Source organism: Protopterus annectens, chromosome 16.part0 (genome assembly GCF_019279795.1).
Source record: "Protopterus annectens isolate FY-2018-M chromosome 16.part0, PAN1.0, whole genome shotgun sequence".
Taxonomy (NCBI): Eukaryota; Metazoa; Chordata; order Ceratodontiformes; family Protopteridae; genus Protopterus; species Protopterus annectens.
This window is the reverse complement of record NC_056750.1, coordinates 636,238,266-636,264,020: the sequence shown is the minus strand read 5'-3', so window position 1 is coordinate 636,264,020 and position 25,755 is coordinate 636,238,266. Positions and strand designations below refer to the sequence as shown.

Below are 25,755 nucleotides of genomic sequence, written 5' to 3'. Positions count from 1 at the left end.
TTGTTGTTGCGTCTTTCGGCTTTTCCCAGTTAGGGGTCACCACAGCGGAACTCCAGTCCGCTAATGATTGGCAGTAGATTTTTACATGCCGAGTTGCCGACCCTGACGCACAACCTTCAACGAAGGTACGTCCATTCACGCATGTCTCCACACAGAAGATGCTCTAGCTAAGAATCGAACAGGACAACAAACTTTTGAACAGAAATTAGAGACAGTTGATAGGTCAGTATGTGGGTGTGGGGAGGGGGCCATTGCCAGTGGCACAGAAAATTGGCTGTGACACCAGCAAGATCCAGTGAAGATTATTTGCTGTAAAAGCCTTCCTCAAATATAAATAGTTGGCTACACATTACATCCTATAATAAGGAAAGCTGACCCAGCATGCATCAAATAAGAGTTATAACACAATACACTTAATAAGAAATGGAGTTTTAAGGCACTTAATATCAAAGTTAATTTGCTGAAACATTATTTGCAAAGCTCACAGGTTATGACTAGTCATTACCAGGAATAAGCCATTAAGTAGCCTGGCCTTGTCCTCTACCCCATTAGGGGAACATTCACTTTGTCTCTCTAACCTGCCAGCTTTTGTTCCACTTTCTTCAAATACAAAGGAGATCATAAGGTATCCATGTAATACCATCCCTTTACTTTTAAGAATCTTACTACTATGACTGATACATCATTACAACTCACGTTTTACAGGGATATTTCATACAAATTGAATTTTAAATGAAGTCATTCACAAGCCAGTCTTTCTCAGTTGACATAAAATTGTCTGTTAAAGAGATATGAAATGTATTGGTCAGTAATGGTTATTTCATTAGTCACAAGCATACTGTATACCTGATTTGGTATGTTGGGCAGTTTCCTATGTTTCCTAATAGAGTTCCACCATTTTAATCTTTTTTTTAAATAACTCACTTTGCTGTTTTCCTGTCATTAGGATTAATCTTCAACATCATCCGCAACACCTGGCAAAGATCTTCACTGTAGTCAGTTGCTTGCAAGGTTTGCAGTATATTCTCAAGATTGTGGACATCCTGCCTAATTTTCTGTAGCAGCAAAGCAGTTTCTTCCTGCTGTAAAATGAAAATATATATATATATATATATATATATATATATATATATATATTTGCAGCCATACTAATCAGTACCATCAGTTACACTCTGAACTTCATTAAATTCCTGAGATACAATGTCAGAAATGACTTAAGACTTACTTTTTTAAACAGTTATAAATGTTACAATCATGTATATAAATAAGACTGATTTTTTCATATGCAAATGAATCTCACAAACACATAATTCTACAGGAATCCATACTTTAGAGAACAACAACTGCAAAACAATAAAAATAATAATGATAGTAATAACAGTAAGACTATTGCAGTAACTTTTTATGGTTATATTGCCATTCTACATTGCTCATCTCATAAGTAAGGGCATTGCCTCCAGAAAAAAAGAAGTTATAACCTCTCTGTACTCTTCCCTCATCAGGCCAATAATTGAGTACAATGCCCTTTTTGATGTGTACCTTTCCATGCACCTGCAGCAGCTGGCGAGACCACAAAGGTTCCTCACAACGAAAATGCAAGGTCTTCAGCATCTGTCCAATGAGGATTGCCTGAAATCACTGTCACTTTATTCTGTTTCATACAGACTTCTCAGTGGTGATCTCTGCCTTGCATATAATGCAGTTTTTGACCCTGCTTTATTGGAAATGCTGCATATCCATAAGTCAAATAGTACACGGGTTACTCGCTCTAAAGGCCTTAACCTGGTATGTGCATTAATAGAACCTGATGGAGGGACAGATTTTTCTCCCAGAGGTTACCACACCTTTGGAGCAGACTCCCACTTCAAGTCAAACAGCACCTCATTGGTCCCCTTCAAACACAATCTGGATGATTAACAGTAAATTCACCCTGGGGATTCCACCTGTGTCCCTCTTGGACAGGTGCTCAGCATGGAAATAAGGGTAAAGCGTGGCTAGGCTTGAAAGGGCCCTACAGTCATTAGCCTAGTAACCTCCTATGATCCTATTTGTTTTCCCCCACCACAGACCTCACTTCCAGCCATGCCTGCTCCATTTGTATGGCTTACTATTCTCCCTACTGCACGGACAGTATTCTGACATGCCTGCTCACTGAGTGGATTCTATCCCCATGCTCATAAGGCCTACTCAGTCTAGGTTGCCTTTTGTAGTCAAGGGCCTTCGTCATGTTGCCAGAGGAACTGATTTATACCCAGACTTCTACAGGCTAAGAATGCAGATATACTACACAGTACTTGATTCTCTGTTCATCTGCTTTGCAAAGGTGTATTACAGACATTTTCTAACTGATCTCCTCCAACAGGTGATTACCTGCAGTGCCTAGTGCAGACCATCCTATCAAGGTATGAGAACTCATCATCAAAATCTCAGCCCTCTTTCTTTATCATCCTGTCTAGAGATAAAACCACTAGCTGGTCTGTGCACATAGGTTAAACTGTTTGTCTCTTTACTAGAAGGCTGGCTTCAGGTAATTCAGTAAATTAACTTACATATCTTATCAAACTTTTAAATAATGCATAAGATTTGCACACAATAACAAAGAATGTAACAAAGTTCGAGGCCTCTTAAGTCCTGACAATTTTACTGTGTGTTTGCGCATTTGTGTGTGTTCATGTGCGCAAATGTGAATGGGAGTATTTGCATTTGGTTAGTTGGTTGAGGAGCAAAAGAACATAATGTATGCTTTTTTTCATTGTCTCATATATTTATACACAAGTGCTGGTTCAACACATGGAAGACTGGATGGATTAGCAGAATATCAGAAATTCCACAAAAATAAGGAACATCTAATTGGCTGGCCAAAGTCCAGCATGAAACTAAAAATAGATATATTTTGCTGACTTCTCATGAGCTTCTGAGGAACGTACAACATTGCCAGATGTCTTTGAGCAGAACATGACTGTCTTCAGACAGAGAGAGATCATAGACCCTCTGGTAATCTGTATTAGCTTTGACTGTATTTATGTATCACTGTTGTGGACCTCTGTATTGCCAAATTATTAGTTTGTTGGGAATGTATTTGCTGTTTACCATGTCTGGATTTTGCTTCCTACCAACCATTTAGTCAGTAAGATCACAGTGCTGGGATAGGGCCGCAGAACAGTGTTTGCATTGTTTAATGTAATTGTATAGTTATATAAGCAAACTTACAGTAACAGCAAATGTTCCAGTGTTCATTGCTGCAGAAGCCTTAGTTATATTTAGTATAAGGATATCACAGCCAGTGAGCTTCCAAAGCTTAAGGTTACCCTCCATGCAACCAAACACTTAACCAGCTGAAGAAAAATATTGCTTTGGACATCAAGCCTTATATAGCTTTCATGTCAACTGAGAGATGGATGCTAGAACCCTAAAAAGGGTCAATGCTATGAAAGTAAAAATAAAAGTCCTCAACTTGGCAACAAAAACATACAAAAATTATGGGGATGGGGTGGAGGGAGGGAGAGGATACTGCAGCAGTGACCATTTGAGCATCTACTTTTATGATAAGTTTACTAATACGACTGTCCTGTGCTCATCAATTGATCACTGATGCAGTAGTCTTGGCTGTATGGGTAAATTACCTTAGCTTAAACTATCTTAAGGAGGAAGAATGAGGGTCCAGGACCCCCTGAGGAATTGTCCTAGCCAAGCCAGTCCTTGACTTGGATAAGGAATCTAGTTACAGTGCTTTATAATGGTATGAATAGTGGGCTTTGTTGCTGCTTCTAAAATTTGTCCAGATTCTGGTCCTTGCCAAAAAGCCAAAGATGAAGCCAAGACCCCTGGCAGAGTGACACTTGACCCTGCCTTGAATGATCTTTTTGTAGTGGGTATAACAAGAGGTAATAGCATGAGTCAAAAAGTTTGATTTAGTCTGCTTTGGTACAGGTTGTCCTTTCTTCTTACCTTCCCAAGAAACAAATAAATGATTAGAGTTCCTGAAAGTTTTAGCTCTGTCAAGATAATATCAGAGATGTCTGTGGACATCCAGAGTATCTAGGATCCTTTCTCTTTCATTTTCAGGTTCTGGAAAGAAGACAGGAAGGTGAATAGCTAGACACAAAATAAACTCAGATAAATAAACGAAGGATTAGAAGAAAACTCTGTCTCTTGGAAAATGAGATAAGGCTGACCCATAGTAAGAGCTTGCAATTTAGACACTCTTTGCAAAAGTCAGAGCAATCAGCAAAACTGTTTTTCATGTTAAGAACTTCAAATCAGCTTGATGAGCTGTTTCAAACAGAGCAATAAGTGGACTTCCAAGATGGCTGCACATTGAGTAACAGCTTAAATCTAACTCTCCCAGTATGAAAACAGAAAATCAGCAGGGAAGGACAGTAGACTTTTGTGTTTCTGGGCAAATTTCAGTAACTATCTAATAAGTGCACTGCCTGGATGCCAGGAAAAAAGAAATACAGAGGACCTGAAAGAAAATCAGCTACAAACGGTGAAAAAACACTGACTGGGAGGAGTACTGCAGCTGTTCAGCAAAAAGCAGTGCAAGCTCCAGACATGACTTCCAGTAACTTAGAGGAAAGTATAAGACAGCTGCACACAGACTGGTTAAAATAAATGAAACACTGATGGAGTACATCAACTCAAACAGCACAAGGATGGAAAAGATGGAAGAATCTTTTAACAGATATTCAGATGAGGTGATAAAACTACAAAAATCAGAGGTTGAAATGAAAAGGCTAGCTGAATATGAGACTTCTGAAGAAGAGATGTTTTGGAAAATAACAGAATTAGAGAGGCTGAAATGAAGAAAACGCTGGCTGAATATCAGACTTCAATAACAGAATTAGAGGACAGTGTATGTAGAGAAAGCCTGAGATTTTCAGCTATACAAGAGAAGCTGGAAGGGACAGACTGTATTAATGTTATGAAAGCACAAATAAGCAACTGGACTGATATTCCACAGCAGGAATTGTTAAATGAAAGGGCACATCATGTGTATGCTCCAAACTTGGCTGTGAGAAAGCAACCTAGACTATTAATAGTAAAGATGCAATCCTACCAGCAGAAGGATTTGATTCTGACAAAACTGTGGGAGAAGGACAAAGTGCTAAAAGTGGGAGACAGTATAGTGTTTGCAGAGAATGACTAGTCACTGTACACCAGGCAGAACAGGAGTAAATTTATTCTACTGTTTAGGGAATGTCGAGAAGCAGGCATGAGATTCAAACTGCTGTATCCAGATATTTTCAAAATATTCTTCCCTGGAGGGACAAAATCATTTTTTGATGAAGTACATGCTAAGGAGGAAATACAGAAGTTTGTCCGACAAAAAGTAAGCTGTGAAACAGAAGGAGATCCTGCTACTTGTGCCAGTGAAACCTTTCCCAATGTTTCAATGGAAAATGCTGGTGAGAAGGAAGAGAGCACAAGAGTTGACTAGAAGAACTGAGAGTACGTTGGAAATGAAGCAGAGACAGGATTTGGGAGATGGGGATGAGCAGAAATAAAACCAATAACTTGGAAATTGACAAATGTGGGAGTACAAAGCAATGATTATATTTGTGAAATATGACAGAACCAGAAAATCTGGAAATATTGGACTGTTTTTTGGATGTTGTTGGACTTGTTTGGACTGTAAAACCTATGCCCTACTTCATGTCATTAATGTTCTGAAAAATACTTGGGGAGGGAGAAAGATGACTGTAAGTAAAAAAAAAATCTTACTAGACTATTTCTATGTTGCATGATTTTTTTTGCATGCTTTAAAGTGAAGTTTTCTTAGTTGTTTTTGAGTGTAATGGGGCAACTATCGTGTACAGGTGCTCCTGTATTTTTTCTTTTTTCTTCCTCCCTTCTCTCTTTCTTCTTGTTCAGTTTTGACAAGTGTGGGCAAAGCATGTAAAAAAAAGTCTGGTTAAAACAGCATATCAAAAGAAAAATTAATGTGCTTTTTCTCATTCTTGCATCAGGGAATGAATGGATTAAGGCGCTTCGCTTAATCTAGTAACAACATTTAAGAGAAAGCAAGTAAATGAAAAAGAATATTGCATATTATAAAGTTTTTTTTCTAGCAAATAAAGGGTGTATAATCAATCTACAAGAAAATCCCCAGGAATAGATGATATTCCTGTGGAGGTTTGGAAGCTAGGAGGAGAAGTATCAACATCCTGGAATAAAGCTGTGGTAGGTATAATACCTAAAGACTGTAAAGATCCATTAGATCCAGCTTCATACAAGCCCATTTCAATATTAAACCATGACTATAATGTGTTTATGTTTATAATGCTGAAAGAATGGCAAAAGTGATGCCCAAGTTGATAGGTATGGATCATTGTGGCAGTGTGGAGGGGAAGCAAACACTTGACAACATTAACAAAACATTGATGTTCCACAAGGAAGCAGAATGTAAGAAAATAACACTGTTGTTAGTGGTTCTTGATGCACAGAAAGCATTTGACAAAGTAAGGCGGGGCTTTATGAGCAGGGCAATGGAAGTATTTGCATTCCCTTATAAAATTATAAGGTTGATTAGGAGGATATATGAGGTGAAAATTAAAGTAGATGGGTTCCTCTCTGATACTTTCTGCTTGAGCAGAGGAATAGGCAGGGGTGTCCTCTCTACTCTATGTTAATGGCATTATATTTAGAACCACTGGCAGAGAAAATAAGGGACTATGAAATTCAAGGATATAATTGGCATGGTAGTTAAGAAAAGCTGGCTCTATTTGCAGATGATATTATTTTATAACTGATAAAACCAAAAAGGACATTACAATGTTGTGGAACATTTTGAGAAAGTTTCATGTCTTTTTGGGATACAAAACTAATGAAGATAACACAAAGGCCAATTGCGGTAAATTATGTACCAACACACAAATTGGTTCAGCAATATCCATATTTATGGGGACATGATAAAATGAAGTATTTATGAGTATGGATTAAAATTATTCCAGTGTGGCACCTAAGGATATGTTTGAAGAGACTAAACAAAAGATAACAAAAAACTGAGAAATTGGAAGCTCTGTTATATGGATACATATAGTAGGATACAAGCACTTAAAATGTTTTTAGTCCCTTTAGTCTTATACAAAGGTCACGCATATTTTTATCAATGAGAGAAGTTGTTGATAGCAATTAATATAGAGTTGAAGGACTTTATCTGGCAGGAGAAGATGGCAAGAGTCAAGTGGGATAAACTGATTCTTCCAATAGAACAAGGGATGATGATGAAACAGGGGCAAGCTCAGGAAACAAGGAGAAACCTGGATTTTGGATGCAGACCTTTAAGGAAAATAACAACAATCATACAAAATATTATATTCATAAAGTAGTAGAAAGTATTCTAAGACAACACAGGAATGGGGAAAGGAGATTCTGCCGATAAGGATAACTGCATTTATGGATACAAACAATAGGCAAGAGGGGGCTGGAATTTATTGGAGAAAACTATCAAAGGAACCAAGGTATTGGGAGCAAATAGCTAGAGAGGGAAATGTAATAGACTGGGAAGATGCCAAGAATTTATTTTTACTGCATGTTAGAGATCGTCTTCCCTATCAAGGACTGATATCAGAATATAGGCAAAGAGAAAGAAATAGGGGATCCCTAAACAAGACTGGTAGAGTTTTTAGTAGAATTTAGAACAGAAGCTGCTGTTAAAAAAAAAGAATAATTTGATCAGCATATAAAATACTGGATGATAACTATAAGAATTACTCAGAGGAGGTTAAAAAGGATTGGGAAGAGAGATTATATAAGTAATTTACAAAGAAACAATGGGAGGATATATGTCTCCCAAATATGCAAAACAAATCTAGAAGATTTAGGATTTTTTGCTTAGAAATGTTTACATAGATATTTTTTATACCCTAGTAGACTCCAGAGAATTTTTCCTGAGGTAGACAGCAAATGATGGAGGTGTGATGGGGAGAAAGCGGTAATTGGGAACATATTTTCTTTGAGTTTAATGAGTTGGTAGACTTTAAACATTTCCTGCAGACTAATCTGTCAGAGATACTAGATGAGCAAATGGGTAACTAGGGAAATGATTTTTCTGAGCTATGATACAGAATCGGAATTGCCTAAACATAGTAATGCCTTGCTGAGTCTAATTATGGTGGCTGCCAAAAATGTAAATACCATAAAATGAAAATCAAAGTCTAAACCAACTATACTAGAAGTAGTGAATATAGTAAAAGAGATAAAACAACTGGTATTGGGATCTTTAGAAAAGGGTAGGATCAAATTACATTGGAAAAATTGGAATTGCGAGAACAATGCATATGATGGAGGAATGAGGTTTAAAAGAAGACAGGATTTGAATTAGCTATGTAATGTTTGACTGACAATGACTGGGTAGATTATAAGTGATGTATAATGTTTTTTAGCTAGAATTGTGTCATTATGGTATGTGAAAAACTGCTTGTAGCTGGGATTGTGTCAATAGGGATTGCTTTTATTTATATAAATGTATGATTGCCTGTGCCATAAGTGATAATTTAATGAAGATGTTTCTTGTTTAAAAAAGCAAAACAACAGTTAATTTTTCCAAAACAAAGTTAAGTTCTTAAAGAGGAGCCCCCTGTTTTCTTGAAGGCTTGGTATGCACACCCCTTTCAAAAACATTTTTACATGGGATTGCATTGAAAGAAGGTGATCCATGGACAGACATGCTGAAATGGATGACATGTGCACACTGATGGAGGACTAAGACAAGCCAGAAGACAATAACTCACACAAATATTGTAGAGCCAGAGAAACACTAGCTTTAAAAGGGTCCTGAGTATTGTCTTGGCTCCAAATAGAAATTTTTTTCCATTTGCTAATAATATATAATTTCCTAGTTACACATTTTCCTGCTTCCTTTAATATCTGCAGCACATCCTGAGAAGATAGGTGCCTGAAAGACTATCATCCAGGCAGTTAGCTGTAGTAGTTTTGAATTGGGATGTATCAAATACCCCCTGTCTTGTGTGAGTCGGTCCAATCTGTGAGGAAGCTTTTATTAATTGCCCTTTGCCATTTCCAAAAGAAGGGAGAACCACTGTTGCATTTGCCAGAAGGAAGTCACTACAATGATCTTTGCAGAGTCCTTCTGAATCTTCAGAATGATACTGAATATTATAGGAAAGGGTGGAAAGTGGAAAATTATACATGAATGTTCCTGTATGATGAAAAGAAAAAGCATCTGTTTTCCAGGCCTTCTTGCGTGGAGTCTTGGAACAGAATTTTGATAGATAATTGTTGTGACTGAAGGGAAAAAAATGATCTATCTGAGGTGTTCACTCATCTGGATCAATTTCTTGAACACCCCCTTATTTAGTTTTCATTCTTGAGGGCCTGTCATAGTCCTGCTCAGGTTCTCTGCCACAAATTTTGTTCTGATGAGATCTAAGATTCCTGTAGAGTGAGATTGTGCTGAAAAGGTATATCTCGGGCTACCATGGCTAGTCTGAACAGAGCATAAGATCAGGTCCCCCTGTTTATGTACCATATTACTGTGCTGTTGTCTGGGGACCACAGATGATTGACAGCATTTATGACTGTCAACATCTCTTTTATGTTTTATGTTTATGTGTTTTGGTCTACCTAAAAACCTTGTACTTTTATCCACATAGACACCACTCTCCAGGAAAATTCTGTTACAGACTGTGCTAGAGGGGCAAGGAAAATGAGAGATGTGGATTCAGGTAAATTCAGTCTCTTCACTAAAGAAATTCCTTTATCACAAACCCCAAAAAAGGAATCCAGAATGTCAGGTAAATTTGCTCCTATTTGGCATCTACTTCTTGCAGGTAAAGGCTAATGCAAATGACCTTTGGCAGACCAAATTTGCAGAAGACTGCAAACTGGGAGTTATCATGGATTCCCCCATGACATAAACATCTAACTACAGGGTCTAATACAGACAAATAACTGGTGTCAAAATCACGGACTAAAAGTCAACAACAAGAAATTAATTGTATTGCCTTTTGGGAACACTGCCACCCAGGCTAATTACTCGATCAATAAGACACTCCTAAGAGTTGATTTAGTAGTCAGGGATCTGAGAACATGTGTAGACAGTAATCTGGCCTTTGACCAACATGTAGCCAATGTAGTAAGAAAACCATTCTATGTCACCCAACTTATAAGTAAGGGCTTGGCATCCAGGTCCAAGGAAGTCATAATGACACTTTATTTGGCCCTTATGAGGCATAATGCTCCTTTAGTCAAGTGTATGTATCTGACCAGGCATATGCAGCAGTTGGATTGCCCACAAAGGTTCCTTACCAGAGGAATCCAGGGTATTAACACATTGTCCTATACAGATCACCTTAAAGCCCTATGTCTATACTCTGTACAAGTTACTGATAGGTGATCTGTGCCTGGCATACAAGACATCCTCATTTCCAACTGTAATGGACCTTTTCACATCTGCAAAATGAATAGCATCAGAACCACTAAATCCAGGGATTTAAATTTTGCTTGTGACATAAATAAGACATGCTGCTGAGACAAGTATGTGTCTCAGAGGATCCCCATGCTCTGGAACAGGCTCCCCATCCATGTGAAACAGAGTCCATCTCTAACCCTATTTAAGTGTAATCTTGACCAATGGATGGGACATTGGAAATTCACCCTAGGTTTGGCCCCATGTCTCTGTTAGACAATGACAAACAACAACAGACTAACATATCCCCCTACATAATCTCTAGAAACTTCCTAACTTACATACCCCTCCTAATAAATGCCCATGCTACATAGGGACTAAATTGGTTTGTATTACATGGCTAGGCTTAGAAAGGCCCTGGTGGTCATTAGCCTAGTATATAAATATGAACCTGTGAACTTATATACATATATATATATATATATATATATATATATATATATATATATATATATAAAAGTTTGTATAGGAGAGGTGTATAAATTGAGAGAGAGAGATTATTTTGTTTCATATGAAACAGAAAACCAGTTTGAAAGCCAGCTTTAAAGATTTCAAATCTCAGATTTATTTACAGATTTGCAGGGATAACATTTTTTTTTCAGGTTGGGTAATAACATAAATCAGGATACACATATCTTGTGAGAAATTCTTCTAGGAAGCAAACAGCCCAAGCAGAGGTATAGTATGGGTGGTGATGAAAGGGACAGCCATCTTTGAAGCAAAGTATTAGGGGGTGTGATTGGTAATCATTTTTCAGTGCAATGAATGGACTGAAAGGAGATAAAGGACTTATAGTTGAGTGGGGCAGCAGATCAGGGGATGTCACTGGACAGAAGAATAGTTAGCTACACCTCTGAACCCAAGTACTGAGTGTAGACTTTGTTTTACAATTCAGTTTACTACTTTCTCACAAAAAGCAGCTTAATTGTTATAGAAAACACACTTCATTATAGTCACTCCAGTTTTCAGCAGAATTTACCACAGAGGTAATTTACTTTCCTCACATGACAGAACAGTTTATTAAGGGTTGCCAACTGTCCAGAATTTTTCTGGACAGCCCAGAATTAAGGGAATCCGTTTGATTGAACACAATACACGTAATATTGTACGACAATCCCCTTGAGAGGAGGTTAATGAACACTTCTGTTCTACACACATTTTGCTTTCATATACATACCCAGAATTTTTAACATGAAACTGGCAACCCAGTGGAAAACATTCCTCCAACACAGCTTTTAGAAATATTTCCCACTTAACAGCGTTCCTTCTTAGACCTGGAAACACCTTCCAACCCTGTCTCTCAGGAATCTGCCATTCTGTAACAGCACTACCCATTCTGTACTCTGAATTTAGCTATGTCTAACCTGGCTAACATGAAGCCCTTCCTGTTTGCTTGCTTGGGGAAAAAATCCTAAACTTCCCTTCACAGTCCTGTCTTAAAGATAGCTCAATTTTTATTGTAAAATCCCTGTGTATGCACTCCAGGTGCAGCCCATATGTATGTATATATATATAGTGGTGAGAGCCCTATAGCCAGTTCTTTCCCTTGGGGTTTGGGTCAAGTAGCAGGAGTGGTGACACTGTCCAAACAGGGATGTGAGTTTTCTGCCCAGGCCCTACTTTTTCCACCAGGGTCATGCTTGTAGTCATCTAAGAAAGGCTGTACAGTGGGCCGGTGTGAGAACTTTCACGTTTCTCTGTGCATGATGTAACCCTCAAAGACCCTGCCCCACTTGCAACAAGCAAATCCTTTATATAATTACATGTTTTACCTTCTTTGTAGTCAGTCATTTGCATTTAATTATTTTGCATAAATTCCTGAAGTTCTGTATTCTGTGGAGATTTTCATCCCAAGCCTCTGCTGAAAAGGAACTTTGAGCCAAGATGGCAATCATGGTTATCACATGGAAATAAATATATTTCTGATTTTCACTGGGATTCTAGAAGGAGTTGTGCATCACACCGTGCATGCATCCCCCACATCCACTGGAGAGAGCTACGCAGGCATTGCCTCATTACTGTCTTCTTTCTATCTATCCCAAATAAGCTTCTCCACTGCCCTGGGTACTAATCAAGCACAGGTTGCCTGAGGCATAGTCCCAGCTTTTTCCCTGAATACCACAGAGCCAGCTCTACTTGAGCAAATACTGGGGCTACAGATATATTATGAGTTGGTGCATGTGCATAAACTTTGCAGATAGACAAATGAGACATCTGTTTTTCAATTAGATATGCATCTGTAGACTAATGCACTTATTGTTGGCAAACTTGTTTAATTATCAGTTATGCATCTGTGTAGGGAATCATTCAAATACTTGGTCTATACTGCCTAAAGCTAGTCCCTTGTGAAATGGTGGGAGACGGTCAACACATAATTCAGAGTTACCTATGTTCTACTACCGTGGACAGAATATGTTACTGCACAGAAAAAAATGAGGTGGTGCACATTATCTATGCAGATAAGCTAAATAACATCAACTACAGTATTGCTGATTGAGAATCATTGATATTGTGCACCACAGCTGCCTGCTGATACTATGGCACAGTACAGTTAGAGAGGTGCCACAGAACAAACAGTGTCTGTATTGTTACGGTTGCACAGCCAAACTCCGAAGAGTGCTACAGTGATAGTACTGTAAATGATTCTAAAGATGTTTTATTTACATTTAATCCCATGGATGCAATGTGAAAACTTATAACACCAAATGTCAAATTTTGCAAACATACTGTAGAGTACCTCTGCCCGCACAACACTTGTATTAATAGCCTTCCACTTTCACCCACATTTTTTTCCTCGGTGGCCCAGTAAGTGCACACTAACCATATAACTATAAGGATAGTTACCTAATACTGAACACAGCTGTAAGGCCTAGAGATCACGCAGTCATTCAACTAAAATGGAGTGTACTTTATTTTGCTCTTGTTGCAAGTGACAATGAGCAAATCCAGGCCTTCTTCACACACCCAGAAGAATGAAGGTCTAGCATATAATTTAATTTTGGCAGCATCGGGAATAAATTCTCACAGTTGGGACTGTATACATGAAAAGAATCCCACAGTCATTTCATAGAGTCAGATTCATAGCATTTACAAAGCAGTGTCAATCCATAAACCATAATCACTTTGCTAATACCCACTGTCATAGGACTCTTCCTGCCTGCAGGAGGGAAAAACAAGTGAGGCCTGTAATGAATTTCAAGGTGCACATCCACTCATCAAAGTTTACCTAAATGAAAGTGAGGGTGTCATTTTGTTTTATATGTAGCAGATTATTCCAGAGCTGGGGAAAAATTACGTAATAAGTTTGTTTTTTTCCAGTGTGTCTTATTTATTTGTTAATGGAGATTAATGTCTTTAGTTCAAGTGTTTGTCAAGCCATTTATTTTGTTGGAGGTGTAGGAGATGAAGAAGGATTAAATCCTTAGCTCAAAATGGTAGCTATAAATCATCATACAAGATTCTGTAAGGGACAGAGTGTGGTGACAGAGCTTTAAGTCTGTCTTGGTAGTTGAGGGTCTTTAGTCCAGTGAAATTTTTAGTTAGGAACTGCTTGGGTCTTTCTAGCTGTATAACACGTTTAATTGGATGCACACTAAAAGAGGCATTATATTCCATAATTGTTCTGATTATTGCAGAGTATAGAGAACAAAAACATATTTTGCCTTGGAAGAGATACCTTTATTTATTAATTGGGCTATTTATGAATCATTAGCGGACCGGAGTTCCGCTGTGGCGACCCCTAACCGGGAAAAGCCGGAAGACAAACAACATTTATGAGTATTTCCTGATTAATGTGCTATATGATGATCAAAGGATAATGGACAGGTCAGGATGCTGTGTACGAAAGTGCCAAAATCTCTGATAACCGTATCAGTCTGGAGTAGGGTGTGTCTATACAGTGATCTGCTGTCAAAATTTGCTTACCAAAGGTGATGGTACCATATTTCTTTGCATTTAATTTAAGCATGCTTCTAATACACCATTCATTTGTATGGCTGACCCCTTGCTGTGACATAGTATCAACATCTGAGTGAATTATGACACCCAGCTTTCAGTTACTGGCAAATGTAGTTAGCTGTATTCCTGGGTTAGTGGTTTGGAGATTTAATCGGGAGAAGTCTTGATACTGAGCCCAGAGGAATGCCGCTATTCATCTTTTTGATTTCTGGAGTCTTACTTTAACTCTGTAGGTTCTATCTGTCAACAAGTTTACTATTCTTCTTACAATATAAGGGTCTACATTTAGAACTTTAAACTGCTTTACAATTCCAGAAGGGGAAATAATGTAAAGTGCCTTGGCCAGATCATGGCATGCAGTATGAACCACATTGCCACTTTGCACAGTTTTAGTATTTTGCCCAAAGAAGTTTACTAAATTAAGTCAACATGTTCTCCTTGTGACAAAACTATATTATGTAATAAACATGCATGCTGTTTGAACAGGGTGATCAGAATGCACAGTGCAAACTGAACATTCCCTACAGGAAGAAATACAGCTGCTGCACAAGACTTCAGCTGCTGGAATAATGATAATACCAGTTGTCTAATCCTCACAGCTGCATATACAAAAAAAAAAGAAAACTAAAAAAGACAAGCCAGTTGTTAGGAATATGTTTCCCTGTGCTGTGTCTGTGTCTTCCCTTTCTTCTATCTGTATTGCAAAATAAAAGTACCAACAGAACAAGAGTATGATGGGGAGGCTTGCAAGAAGTGAGCACCTTGTTTGCCTCCTGTCCTTCACTTCATTAATGTACTGTGCAGCTGGGGGACATATGTACTTCATACATGCACAGTACATCAGTAGCCAACATAGGAGTTGGAAGAACACCAAATCACCATCATACAATAATATTATTTAAAATGGTAAGCAATTTCTTTCTTAAATAAGGTCATTGTTTAACAGTAATAATCCACTCCTTATCATCATCATCATCATCAACAACCATCTCCTTTTCCCCATTTTCTACATGGAGTTGGGGTGTTGCGTCAACTGCTGCTATCTCTCTCAATTCAATACCATTCTCTTACCTTCTTTGACAGCCATGCCTGGCTTCTGCAGGTCTTTTCTCACACAATCCATCCATCTCTTTCCTGGACACCCTCATTTCCTCTTGCCTTCTTCCTGTCTGTCCCAGATTTTCTTCATCAGATTTCCTTTTGCTTTCATGCACATGTGCTTGAACCACCCTAATTTGATTTCTTTGGCCTTCTTTTCAACTGGAGCTATCTGCACTTCTGGTCTGATATCCTCATTTCTTCTTTTTTCCCTCAGCGTGGATCCCTCATGGTCAAACTACACTGATTGTTGGTAAATCCTGCCTTGTCCACACATACTCATGGATTGTTGTAGGTCTAAAGCAATACTGGGACTTAGAAAATCATATATAATATGTGCCATGACTTAGCAAATTAGGTTTTTAGGATGATATAGTTTCCATCGTCTGAGCTGACCTTTTTAAAGTGGTATTACAAAAGCTGTTTTCCATACCTCAGGAACATGCTCTGTAGCTTTGCTTAAATTGAGCAGTTTTGTGAGTGATTTAGAGACAGAGTGTTAGACACTGTGCCAGGTATGTTATCTGACTCATAGGGGTGGCATATTGTATCTGTAGATAGTGCAGTTAGGACATGTCCCATAATAATCTACAGAGAAGAAGGAGACTTGGGAATTTGTGAAACTTCAGTGACCATTTCTGGTGTTACGTCGGCAGCAGTTAATATATCTGGAAGTTTATGTAATACCATTATGAATCAATTCAGAGCATTCCTGAGTATTAATTCCTCATCATTTGTTGTAGTTAAAGAAAGAATTATGATTATCTTTGGCTTTGGGGTGCAAATTTTAATTTGTGCTCTTCCCTGCTCTTTCTTATGGCATATTTCAGATTTCTGCTGATCTGTTTGATAGTTTTAATGCGAGTAGATTTTGATAACAGTTTATTTTTTTCATTTCTTAAAGAGTTTATAAATACTGGCATTCTACCAAGTTGATTTATTTTTTTACATTCCCTAATATGTACTATTCTGACTGGGACCTATTTGTTAGATGTGAATAAAATTCATAAATAACAGCTGAAGCTATGTGGCAGCTGAAAATCTTGCAAATTTTTGCGAGCTCGTCGTCTAGTTAATAGGTCTGAATTTTTAATATCTTTGAATTCAGAAGTGTCCATTGTGATAGGCTTAGACGTCATGAAGAAGATTACTAATTTGTGATTGGGTCTGACTAAATGTCAGGTACCAGAGAAGTAGTGCAAGTAGGTGTGATGTTATTGAGGATGTGATCAATACACTTGTCATCTTTAGGGGGCTAGTTAACTATTTTTACAAGAGACATGATATTTACTAAACACAGGAGTCATTGACCATACCCAACCTTTCTAGAATAAATGCTGCAGTTAGACAATAGATAGTTTATACATTTTATTTATGGATACTTTAGTATGGACTACATCATCCCATGGTGTCTGTCTCTAAAGAGGGATAAGGTAAAGGAAGCTGCTGCACTTGGTGTTGGTCAGGGATGTAAATCAGTATCAGCAAAGCCCTCCTAAATGGTGAAATATCATGTCAGCCATTATTAGACAGAGGGACCATTCATGTGGTATCGATAAGCATCTGGTGAGCTTATACACAAGAGAGTTGACTTGTGCACAGCTATTAAAATTAAGAAAATCTATGGCCCATCACCATAGCCTCCTGGTCTCCTGCCATAGGGGAATAGGATCAGGACCCCCCCTTGTATGTCAACATACTGCACCAATACCATGTTACTGGAATGAATGATAATAACACCTCAGGAAAGGAAGTCCTGAACGCATGTAGTGAAAGGAGGACTGCCTTCATCTCCAGGACATTTATTTGCAAGAAGGTTTCTTGGTCTGTCTATATCTGTTGGACCATTTGCCCTAAGAAATGCCACCCCACCCATATTGACAAATGATGTACCCATGATGACTGTGACAGTGGACATAGGGGGTGTAAGGGGAACAGCACTGTGAAAGGTTAGTCTTGTTTAGTTAGCAGCAAAGGCACAGAAGGCATGCCATAGAAAGACAAATTACTTCTGACACAGGGTCAGAAGTTTGCGGCCACTGACCCCTGAGGGTCCTTTGCAGAACTTTCGTATGAAACCTGCCAAATGAAAATAGATAAAAAGATGTTGCTATTAAACCTAGCACCTTGAGGCCTAAGGCTGCTGTACTAATGGGGAGAGATAGTAGACACTGTACAAATAACTATATGGAAATGATTGTGTCTGGAGGAAGACTGAGTGGTTTGATCACTTTATTCAGGTGATAACATATAAATGCGTGTGATCTTAAGGACAGGAACAGCTGCAGCAAATAGTCCTGTGATCGAATTAGAGATTCCCTGGTGGGAGCAGCTAGGATCTAGTCTTGCAAGTATGGGAACACTCTGATCTCCTGCACTCTCACATGTGCAGTTGCTACCACCGTACATATGGGGGACTATAATGAAACCAAATGGGATGGCTTTGAAGTGATAGTGTCTGGCTCATACCCTGAGGTACAGGAACTTCCTGGACACCTTTACAACACTGATATGCAGATAGGCATCCTGAAGATCTAGACAGCACATCCAGCTACCTTCCTGAATGCAAGCAAGGACAGCATGCACTATGACCATTCAAAAGTTGGGTTTTGGTCTGTTTTGATTTACGCTGCTTAAGTCTAATGTATTGGCTTGAGGTCCTTCATTTTCTTCTGTACCAAAATGAATATCAAATAAATCCTGGAACCTCTGTGGTCTGGTAGTACTTCTTGGATTTTTTTTTTTTTTTATAAGTGAGCTTTGCAACCTTGACCATAGCTGCTGCCTACTCATGGATTAGACATCGGGAGGGGGGAAAGGAAGGTTGCCTTAAAGGGAAGAGAAAGGCAATCTTGCAGCCTCTAGATATGATTTTCTGTATCTGCTTAATACACTCTGCAACTCTTAGGATGTTAACTCATTTTTCTGTCTCACCTTTAAAAACTACATCTGGTCCAAAATCACCAATCATTGCAGAATATGCATTGTGCCTCTTAGTAGTCATTTTGGGATTGGTATTTTTGTTTTGCTCCTAGGGATAGAAGAAGCAATGAGATATTATTTCCTGGATACTGTTGATCACAAGAGAGACTGATAACTGCTTCATAGGCACCAGCTTGGAATTTGTGCTTCTGTTTTTCTCCTGGTGACAGAAGAAGCTGAGGACATTGATTCCTAACTGTCTCTATGCTATTCAAGGCATCTACCAGGAAAAGGCTACAACAAGCCTTCAGACCCCTGCATCATAGGTTCATAAGTTCATAGGTAGGTACTAGGCTATCGGCCCTGGGGCCTATATAAGCCTAGCCAAAAAGGTTCCCTGGCTTTTGCCACCCAAGAAAATTATTTTCATGTGCCCCTGTCAAGCAGTGCCGCAGAAGTGATCCCTAGGGTGAATTTTCTATTTCCCACACAGTTGTCAAGATTTTTCTTAAAGAGGGTCAATGAGGAGCTTTGCTTGACATGAATGGGTAGTTTCTTCAAGATTATGGGAAGTCTGTTTGACAGGAAATATCTGGTTTAAGACTGCTGATCACCAAAGATCCTGTGGCCTGCTTCTCATCTTGGGATCAGTGCTACTGTTTTGCTTTTGGTGAGAAAACAACAAAGGGGCATTGTATCCCAGCCATGTGAAGTTGTGGTGAGACCAGCACTACTAGTAACCAGATAGTCAATTAGGTGAACTTTACTATTGATCATTCTTGACAAAGCTAATTCTTTCTTATTCTACATGGTTAGCTACTGTGTAACCTAAGTTAAAAATATCTTTCTGAATACTTCATCAATAAATCATCAGGGTCTACTCTAGTAGTTTCTCCTCAAGTGTTTATCAGTGCCCTGTGTAGGCACAGGCACTCTGAGTTGACATTTTTCCTGTAATAGCACTCTTGAAATTTTACCAATGCCTAGCTGTACACAGAGCATCTAGTTTGCAATGACAAGCAATGTTCCCAGAGTTGCAAACCAGATACTCTTGACTTTACCTTATATTTTCACTGCAACTCTTTAATCAATAAAAAGGGCTTATTGCAGTGGATATGAACTTTCCCATTATCTCTGTTACCAGCTTAGTGGATATGGACATCCTAAGCCAAAGTGGAAATTGCCACATGTTTACTGACAACCAGTTAATTCTCAAACAAACTGTTAAGGTATGTGAGAGGTGTATTTACACAAGGACACTGGAGGCAAAGCTCTCACATAAAAGCACTCCTAGCGTCAATTAGGTTGTCAGTAGTAGTAGTATACACACTGTACCCATCACACACAGTAGGAAGCAGATACATAGAATCACATATGCTGAGGAACTTAAATGCAGCTTTCCTAAACCCCAAAGACCTCCTAGATGAAACATATGTTCTCAGCAGCCCCAAATGCATTCTTTCAAAACAACATCCACATCAACGCAAAAACTACATCTCATGAGCCTGTACTTCTAAGCCCATTAAGCAAGCCACCACAAAACCCAATATTCTGATCATTGGAGACTCCATTATGAGACACAATGATGTGTCTATCTCACCAGACTGAAAAAGGAGAAATTCACCGTAAGTTACTTATCAGGGCCCAAGATCTGTAACATTATGCATGCACTTATGTCACAGAACAAGTACCAGTATGACTCAGTCTTAGTCCATGTGGGTGCAAATTACCCGAGACATGCCTCCTTAAACTATATGAATATGGACAGCGTGGAGCTCTCAGAATATGTGTCCCAGGGTGGTATTAACCCAACATTGAACAGCATTCTGCCTTCTTTAAGGATGATGCCACAATATGAACAGAAGATGACTAGCTTTAATAATTGGCTTAGTTTCTGGTGTCATTCTAAGTGGGTGCAGCATTTGTCAGCATAGAAGGAGATGGTCAACAGACCACACTGCTTTGCCTTTTGAATATTAGCTAAAAAATTGTCCTACATAATTCCTTTTTTTGGCAATGCTAAACTGAAAATACTTCCAACATAGCAAATCACAACCAAGAAAAATCTAAACGTGTTATTGTTCAGTGCTAAGAATCTAAACAAGAAACTCTACTCCTTACAAGCTCAACTCACCCTACAGAATGCTGACATTTGTTCAGTCACTGAGATATGGTTTAAAGCCACTGAGAACACCCAGGCAGTGCAAGGGTATATGTCTTCCACATATTTAGATCAGCTACAACACATGTAGGGGCTAACGGTAGATTTATATAAAAAAAATATATAACTCAAGGCTGGTCTAACAGAGCCATGTACTTGAGTTTCTCCACGTTTAAATCACCATAGGCAAAATCCCATATCACTTTCTTGCAAGCTATAATTCCCCCTCTATGACCCAGGAAACTCATGACATATAACAGCTACAGCTTACTGAAAACACCATCCAACCCAATACCATATTTATGAGCAACGTTTATTACCCCACTATTAACTGGGAATCCTATATGACACCAAAAGTACAAGCACAAACAGTCCTGGATTCTGTAAACACAAACTCTCTACACCAGATTGTCAATATGCCAACCAGGGAGAAAACCTACTAGAGCTGGTTCTCACAAATATGAGACAGCTGTACATACTCCCTGGTGTAATGTCCTCTCTGGTAAGGTAAGCCCATAAAATGTTTTCCTTTAAAGTAAAAATAAAACCTGGAACCGCAGCTAACCCTGGAATACTCAGAAACTTCTCTAAGGCTAACATCCTACTATGTTGTGGTAACCTGGAAAACTTTCAAGCCCACATAGAACCTGAGAACACTGCTGCCTATGCAGAATGTTCACAGAAACCCTATACAAACTCTCTCTGTTTACAGGATGTTGTCCATTCAGGAAACTGACATGTCATTGGGAATTTCTAGCCAAGTGTTGTCCTGTCCTTTTTGAACCACAGACCCCTCCCATTTTTCTGATTCCTCAAAAAGGTTCTCTACGGTGAACTTGATGCCTACTGCTGCAAGTGTTTTGCCATCTTGATCTCTTTTGAGCAGTTTGCCTTTTATCTGTAATCCAAAGAGGAAAGACATTAGTGAAAGCTGTCTACAGAAGTACACTGCTCCTTCCATGCTTGCCAGCATAATCTTACATCTGTCCCAGCTACTCTTGTTGAAGCATCAGTCGCATCATGAATCAGAATTATGGAGAGCATGCAAATACTACCTACTGCCACAATCTATGATGCCAGTTTTTTTTGCAGATCTCTATATGCCAACTTTTTCAGCACACACTCTTTCAAAACATATGCTCAGCTGCAGCACATCACATCAACTAGGTAATTCAGTGCCCTGAAGGACAATGTTCCTGAGACATGCACATACCTACCATATTGAATCATGGGAAAGGAATCCTTATTTTTTTGTTTGAGGGCTGGATTACAGCATTTTCCTCTGAGGGCTGCTGTCTGCACTACGATGTCAGTCAAGGAAGCCTTGCTCCAAACCTGTTGGTCCGGGGGGGGGGAGATTATCCAGTCTGCTCCAGATGAGTCTTGTCGGCAGTAGGGATCACCCAAGAGACACCTGATGTAGAAAAGAATACCTCTTGCAATATCTCCTTCTTTGGAAGGTGGGGGTCAACTGACACAATCCCTTTTCATACTTTGGTGCTAATATTTTTCTGAACTTGCAGTCATCTGGAAGACATTAGAAGGAGGTGTTCCCTTAGACTAGATCATTGGTTGGTGTGAGTACTTCATTGGGAAGTCCAGATGTCACCTTCTGCATCTTTTCTTCCTCAGTGCCATCTGAGAGTACCTGTCTGTGTGGTCAGAAGAAGATTCTACTCTGGAAAGCCTGGACCATCTGTAGCTTTCACTGCCTCTGCCCCTATTAGATGTGAACAAAAAGATAAAGGCATCTGAATTAAGGGCACCCTGGTGTGCAGATGATATGGAAGTAGACTCCTGGGGTCTACTAACACAGTTTATTTCCTTGAAGCCATCTTCTGATCCCTAGCTGTGGATGCTGAGACTGTTGGCACTGAAGATATCTGACTCCCAGGCAATGATGAAGCTAAAGAGGTCAGCATCAATTCAGGATAGCCAGGACCCAGTATTGAAACTGACATCAATAATAAAGGAGGATTTGGCACAGAGAGTTTTGGAGGCTGAAGAGGCTTACACCAACAATGGCACTGAAGAAGTAAAATCCAAAGTTGGCACCTAGCCATTGACATCTGTCAGCTGGGGTGTAGTTGTCCTCTGCACGAAAATGCTCATTACCAAGGCCACTCAAGTCAATGGTAGCACTGAGGCTGAAAAGTGGAAGCCCACTGATGCCAACATCAGAGTCTGCTGGAATACTGTCAGCTCAAAGCCAATCAGTACCAAGACTGCGGCCAAGGAAAGAGTTGTTAATGTCAAAAGTAAGGGTCCTTCTCTATCCACCCTAAAAATAGAGGGGGAAGAAAAGCCTCCCTTACTCAGTCTACACCATGATTAGTGCCTTCAACATCCTGTCTAAGTCAGGGTAAAGAGAAGGGATCTTGAAACAGCTAGTCCAATGGACATGGAGGAGGTGGTAGTCCTTAACTACAAATACATTGATAACTCCTGCTCTAAGGAGAAGCTGCTCAGTCTTCTCATGGCAATGGGTCGGGCAGGACAGTGACCTCTAAGTGGGACACTCTGGAGTTTGCTGCCTGCTCTAGTGCTAGGCTGGGATCCTGAAATAATTTAGCTGGGGATACTTCTTTTTTGGTAGCTTTAGGACGGGAGAATATCTATCAAAATTCCTAGTTGCTCTGTGTCCTCCTCATATCTACTTTATTTATTTATTTATTTTTTTGTCTAGAATTAGTTAGAAAAAGACCTTGAATATTTGAGAATTTCTCCTGTTTGGAGAGTTACAGAGCTGAAGCTGTTGCAAATATCATGCTAAGCTAACCTATGAACCTAAGCCTCTAGACTGTTCCACTTCCAGGACCACAAAACAAAGTCCATATGTGTTCTGGGAGGTATCTTGTGGACACACTTGCCACATTTCTTAAATCCAAGACATTTTTTGACTTATCCTTGTCCATAATGCTAGACAAAGAAAAGGTATGCTAACACTATGGAAATATTTACAGCTGACTACATGTTTAAGCCAAAAGGCTTGCTTAGGTGGGAATGGCAGAGGAAACAAAAATTAGTTTAACCACTGGTAAAAATTACTCTACTAGCCTTAGTTATGCAGACATAACTACACAGTGAGAGAAAAAAGGGCTACTTATCTGCCTAAATTTCTAAGTAAAGAAACATCATGAGCTTTAAAACATCCTGCAATGCTGTTTGTTCCACATAAATGAGATTGGGAGAGGAAGAAATCATGAGGCAGTATGAGCCTGAGGGGAAAGGGCTGAGCTTGGGACAACTATATGGATGCAAAAGTACATGCCACCTGTGGCGACCAACACAACCACTGAAGTGGATGGACTGGATCATGCAAGCTCAGATAATTAAGGGGCCTAAGCCCCTCAAGGATATAAGCACCAAAGTAACAACAGAGAATATTTTCTTGCCCAACTTACCCATAGCTTTAAACTCTTTATATGGTGGAGGCAAGATAATCTGAGGAATTACACTTATCCATCTGCTTATGCACCCCTATGCTCACAGGCTGAGGACATATGTTGGACATGTGGCTTATAGAAGGTTTAGGCTTTGGATGACAGTGATGATAACCCATATGACTTCAGTCATGCTTCAGCAGTGATTCATACAAGGTGCCCAGTTTCTTATATGCAAGAAAGAATAGAATCCAGTGCTTCCATGAAGCATGAATGTCATTCTTCAGGACAGGAACCATAGGATAAATGACCCAAGATTACTCATACTTCTTACACAGAAACTGGTTTAGCCTCTTTTGACTAAAAGGCAGAGGTGCTCCAGGTCAATCCATAGAGAATATCATGAAACAAAATCTCTCTGCGAAGCAGGAAACATCTGGGGGAGTCATATGGAGAAGTATCATTATCCTTGAAGTCTTACAGTCAAGGAACACAGTAGCCTTAGAATTCCCTACACTTAGGAAGACTGAAGGTATGCAACCACATCTAGCTCCAGCAATGGTTGACTTGAAATCATGCATCACATATAACAACAGATGAATGGCAAGCATCCATTGACTTGAATAAGGGGTCCTAGTACCTGGGTGGTAGACGATAGAAGTATTGGGCTGTAAGAGGTCTATATGGGACTTTGAGTGGGAATCAGACTTCATTCTTGAAGGATATGGTTTCTTGAGGACAGATACCACCATATGCCAAACCTGCTTTCCCTATATTTGGTCAACTCATCCAACACTGAGCTGCTCTTCATCAGTTTTCATTATTGAGAAGTGTGACTCAAAAATAGCACAAAACCAAGAAACTATTTACTGCAATGAGACAAGTCCCAACACCCCTGTGCAAGAAACCTCACCCCCACTACACTTAACTTACAGATGCCAACTTCACAGTCACACTACAACAGAAAAAAGTTAAAAAAACAAAAAGCACTGTAGCACACTGCTAGCTCTCTCTGTACAAGCCATTTCACTTTTGACAAACTGCAACAAAACAAAATCAAAGAGAACCCAGTTGTAGAGAATACCTCAATTTACTGTAGGTATGTCATCAAGCTATACACTCATATGTAGCATAGGGTTACCTCTTTGTGTCCACTTGGCATAGGAGTATCCTCAAGTCTGGCTGGTAAGCCTTCCTTGGTCCAGAGAACGGTTAAAGGAGTAAACTCCCATAGCTGAAATTTTATTACTGAGCATTTGCTGGGACCCTCAAAGGTTTGTTCTACAGAAGCTGACTGCATTTATGCTCCAGATGCGTGCGCATGTTGGGAGCACTGTAGTCACTCTAGGAAACACTCACCAAGGAGTTTTCTGAGGGTATACTTGCCTTGATCCCCTCATTATCAGCTAATGATGGGTGCAAGTTCATTCCTTCATTAGCAGCAGACAGTAAGTAACATATTTATTTATTTATTTATTTTACATTTGTTAACCGGGATGGTCCGGCTGGATACGTGTCCATTTTCAGCGGAGTCCCGGGGAGAAAACTCCAAAGTTACAAATTCAGATTAAGAAAATAGACATTACAAGTAGATGATCAACTAATAGAGGTTACATAGAAGAAGATTGTAGACATAGTACATAGAGATAGAAAGTTATAGGTGTAACAAAATAGACAATTCATTAAATTGTGGTTACAATACAAGTTGATTATAGACGTAGTACATGCATTCTTCTGTGAGGCCAGAGGCATACTTTTCAATTGAAAATAGTGGTTGAAGATAACAATACTTAGAGTTGCAG

The 25,755-nt window shown here is 39.2% G+C and overlaps 1 protein-coding gene across 2 annotated transcripts in view; it reads right to left on the bottom strand.

The window, feature by feature from the left end:
- STKLD1 (serine/threonine kinase like domain containing 1) overlaps positions 1-25,755 on the bottom strand; it is a 636,164-nt gene that overhangs the window by 319,654 nt on the left and 290,755 nt on the right. For both annotated transcript variants that reach the window (XM_044057819.1, XM_044057820.1), the window contains one exon: positions 925-1,082. In XM_044057819.1, coding sequence (XP_043913754.1) covers positions 925-1,082 — 158 coding nt within the window. The remainder of the gene's footprint in view (positions 1-924; positions 1,083-25,755) is intronic.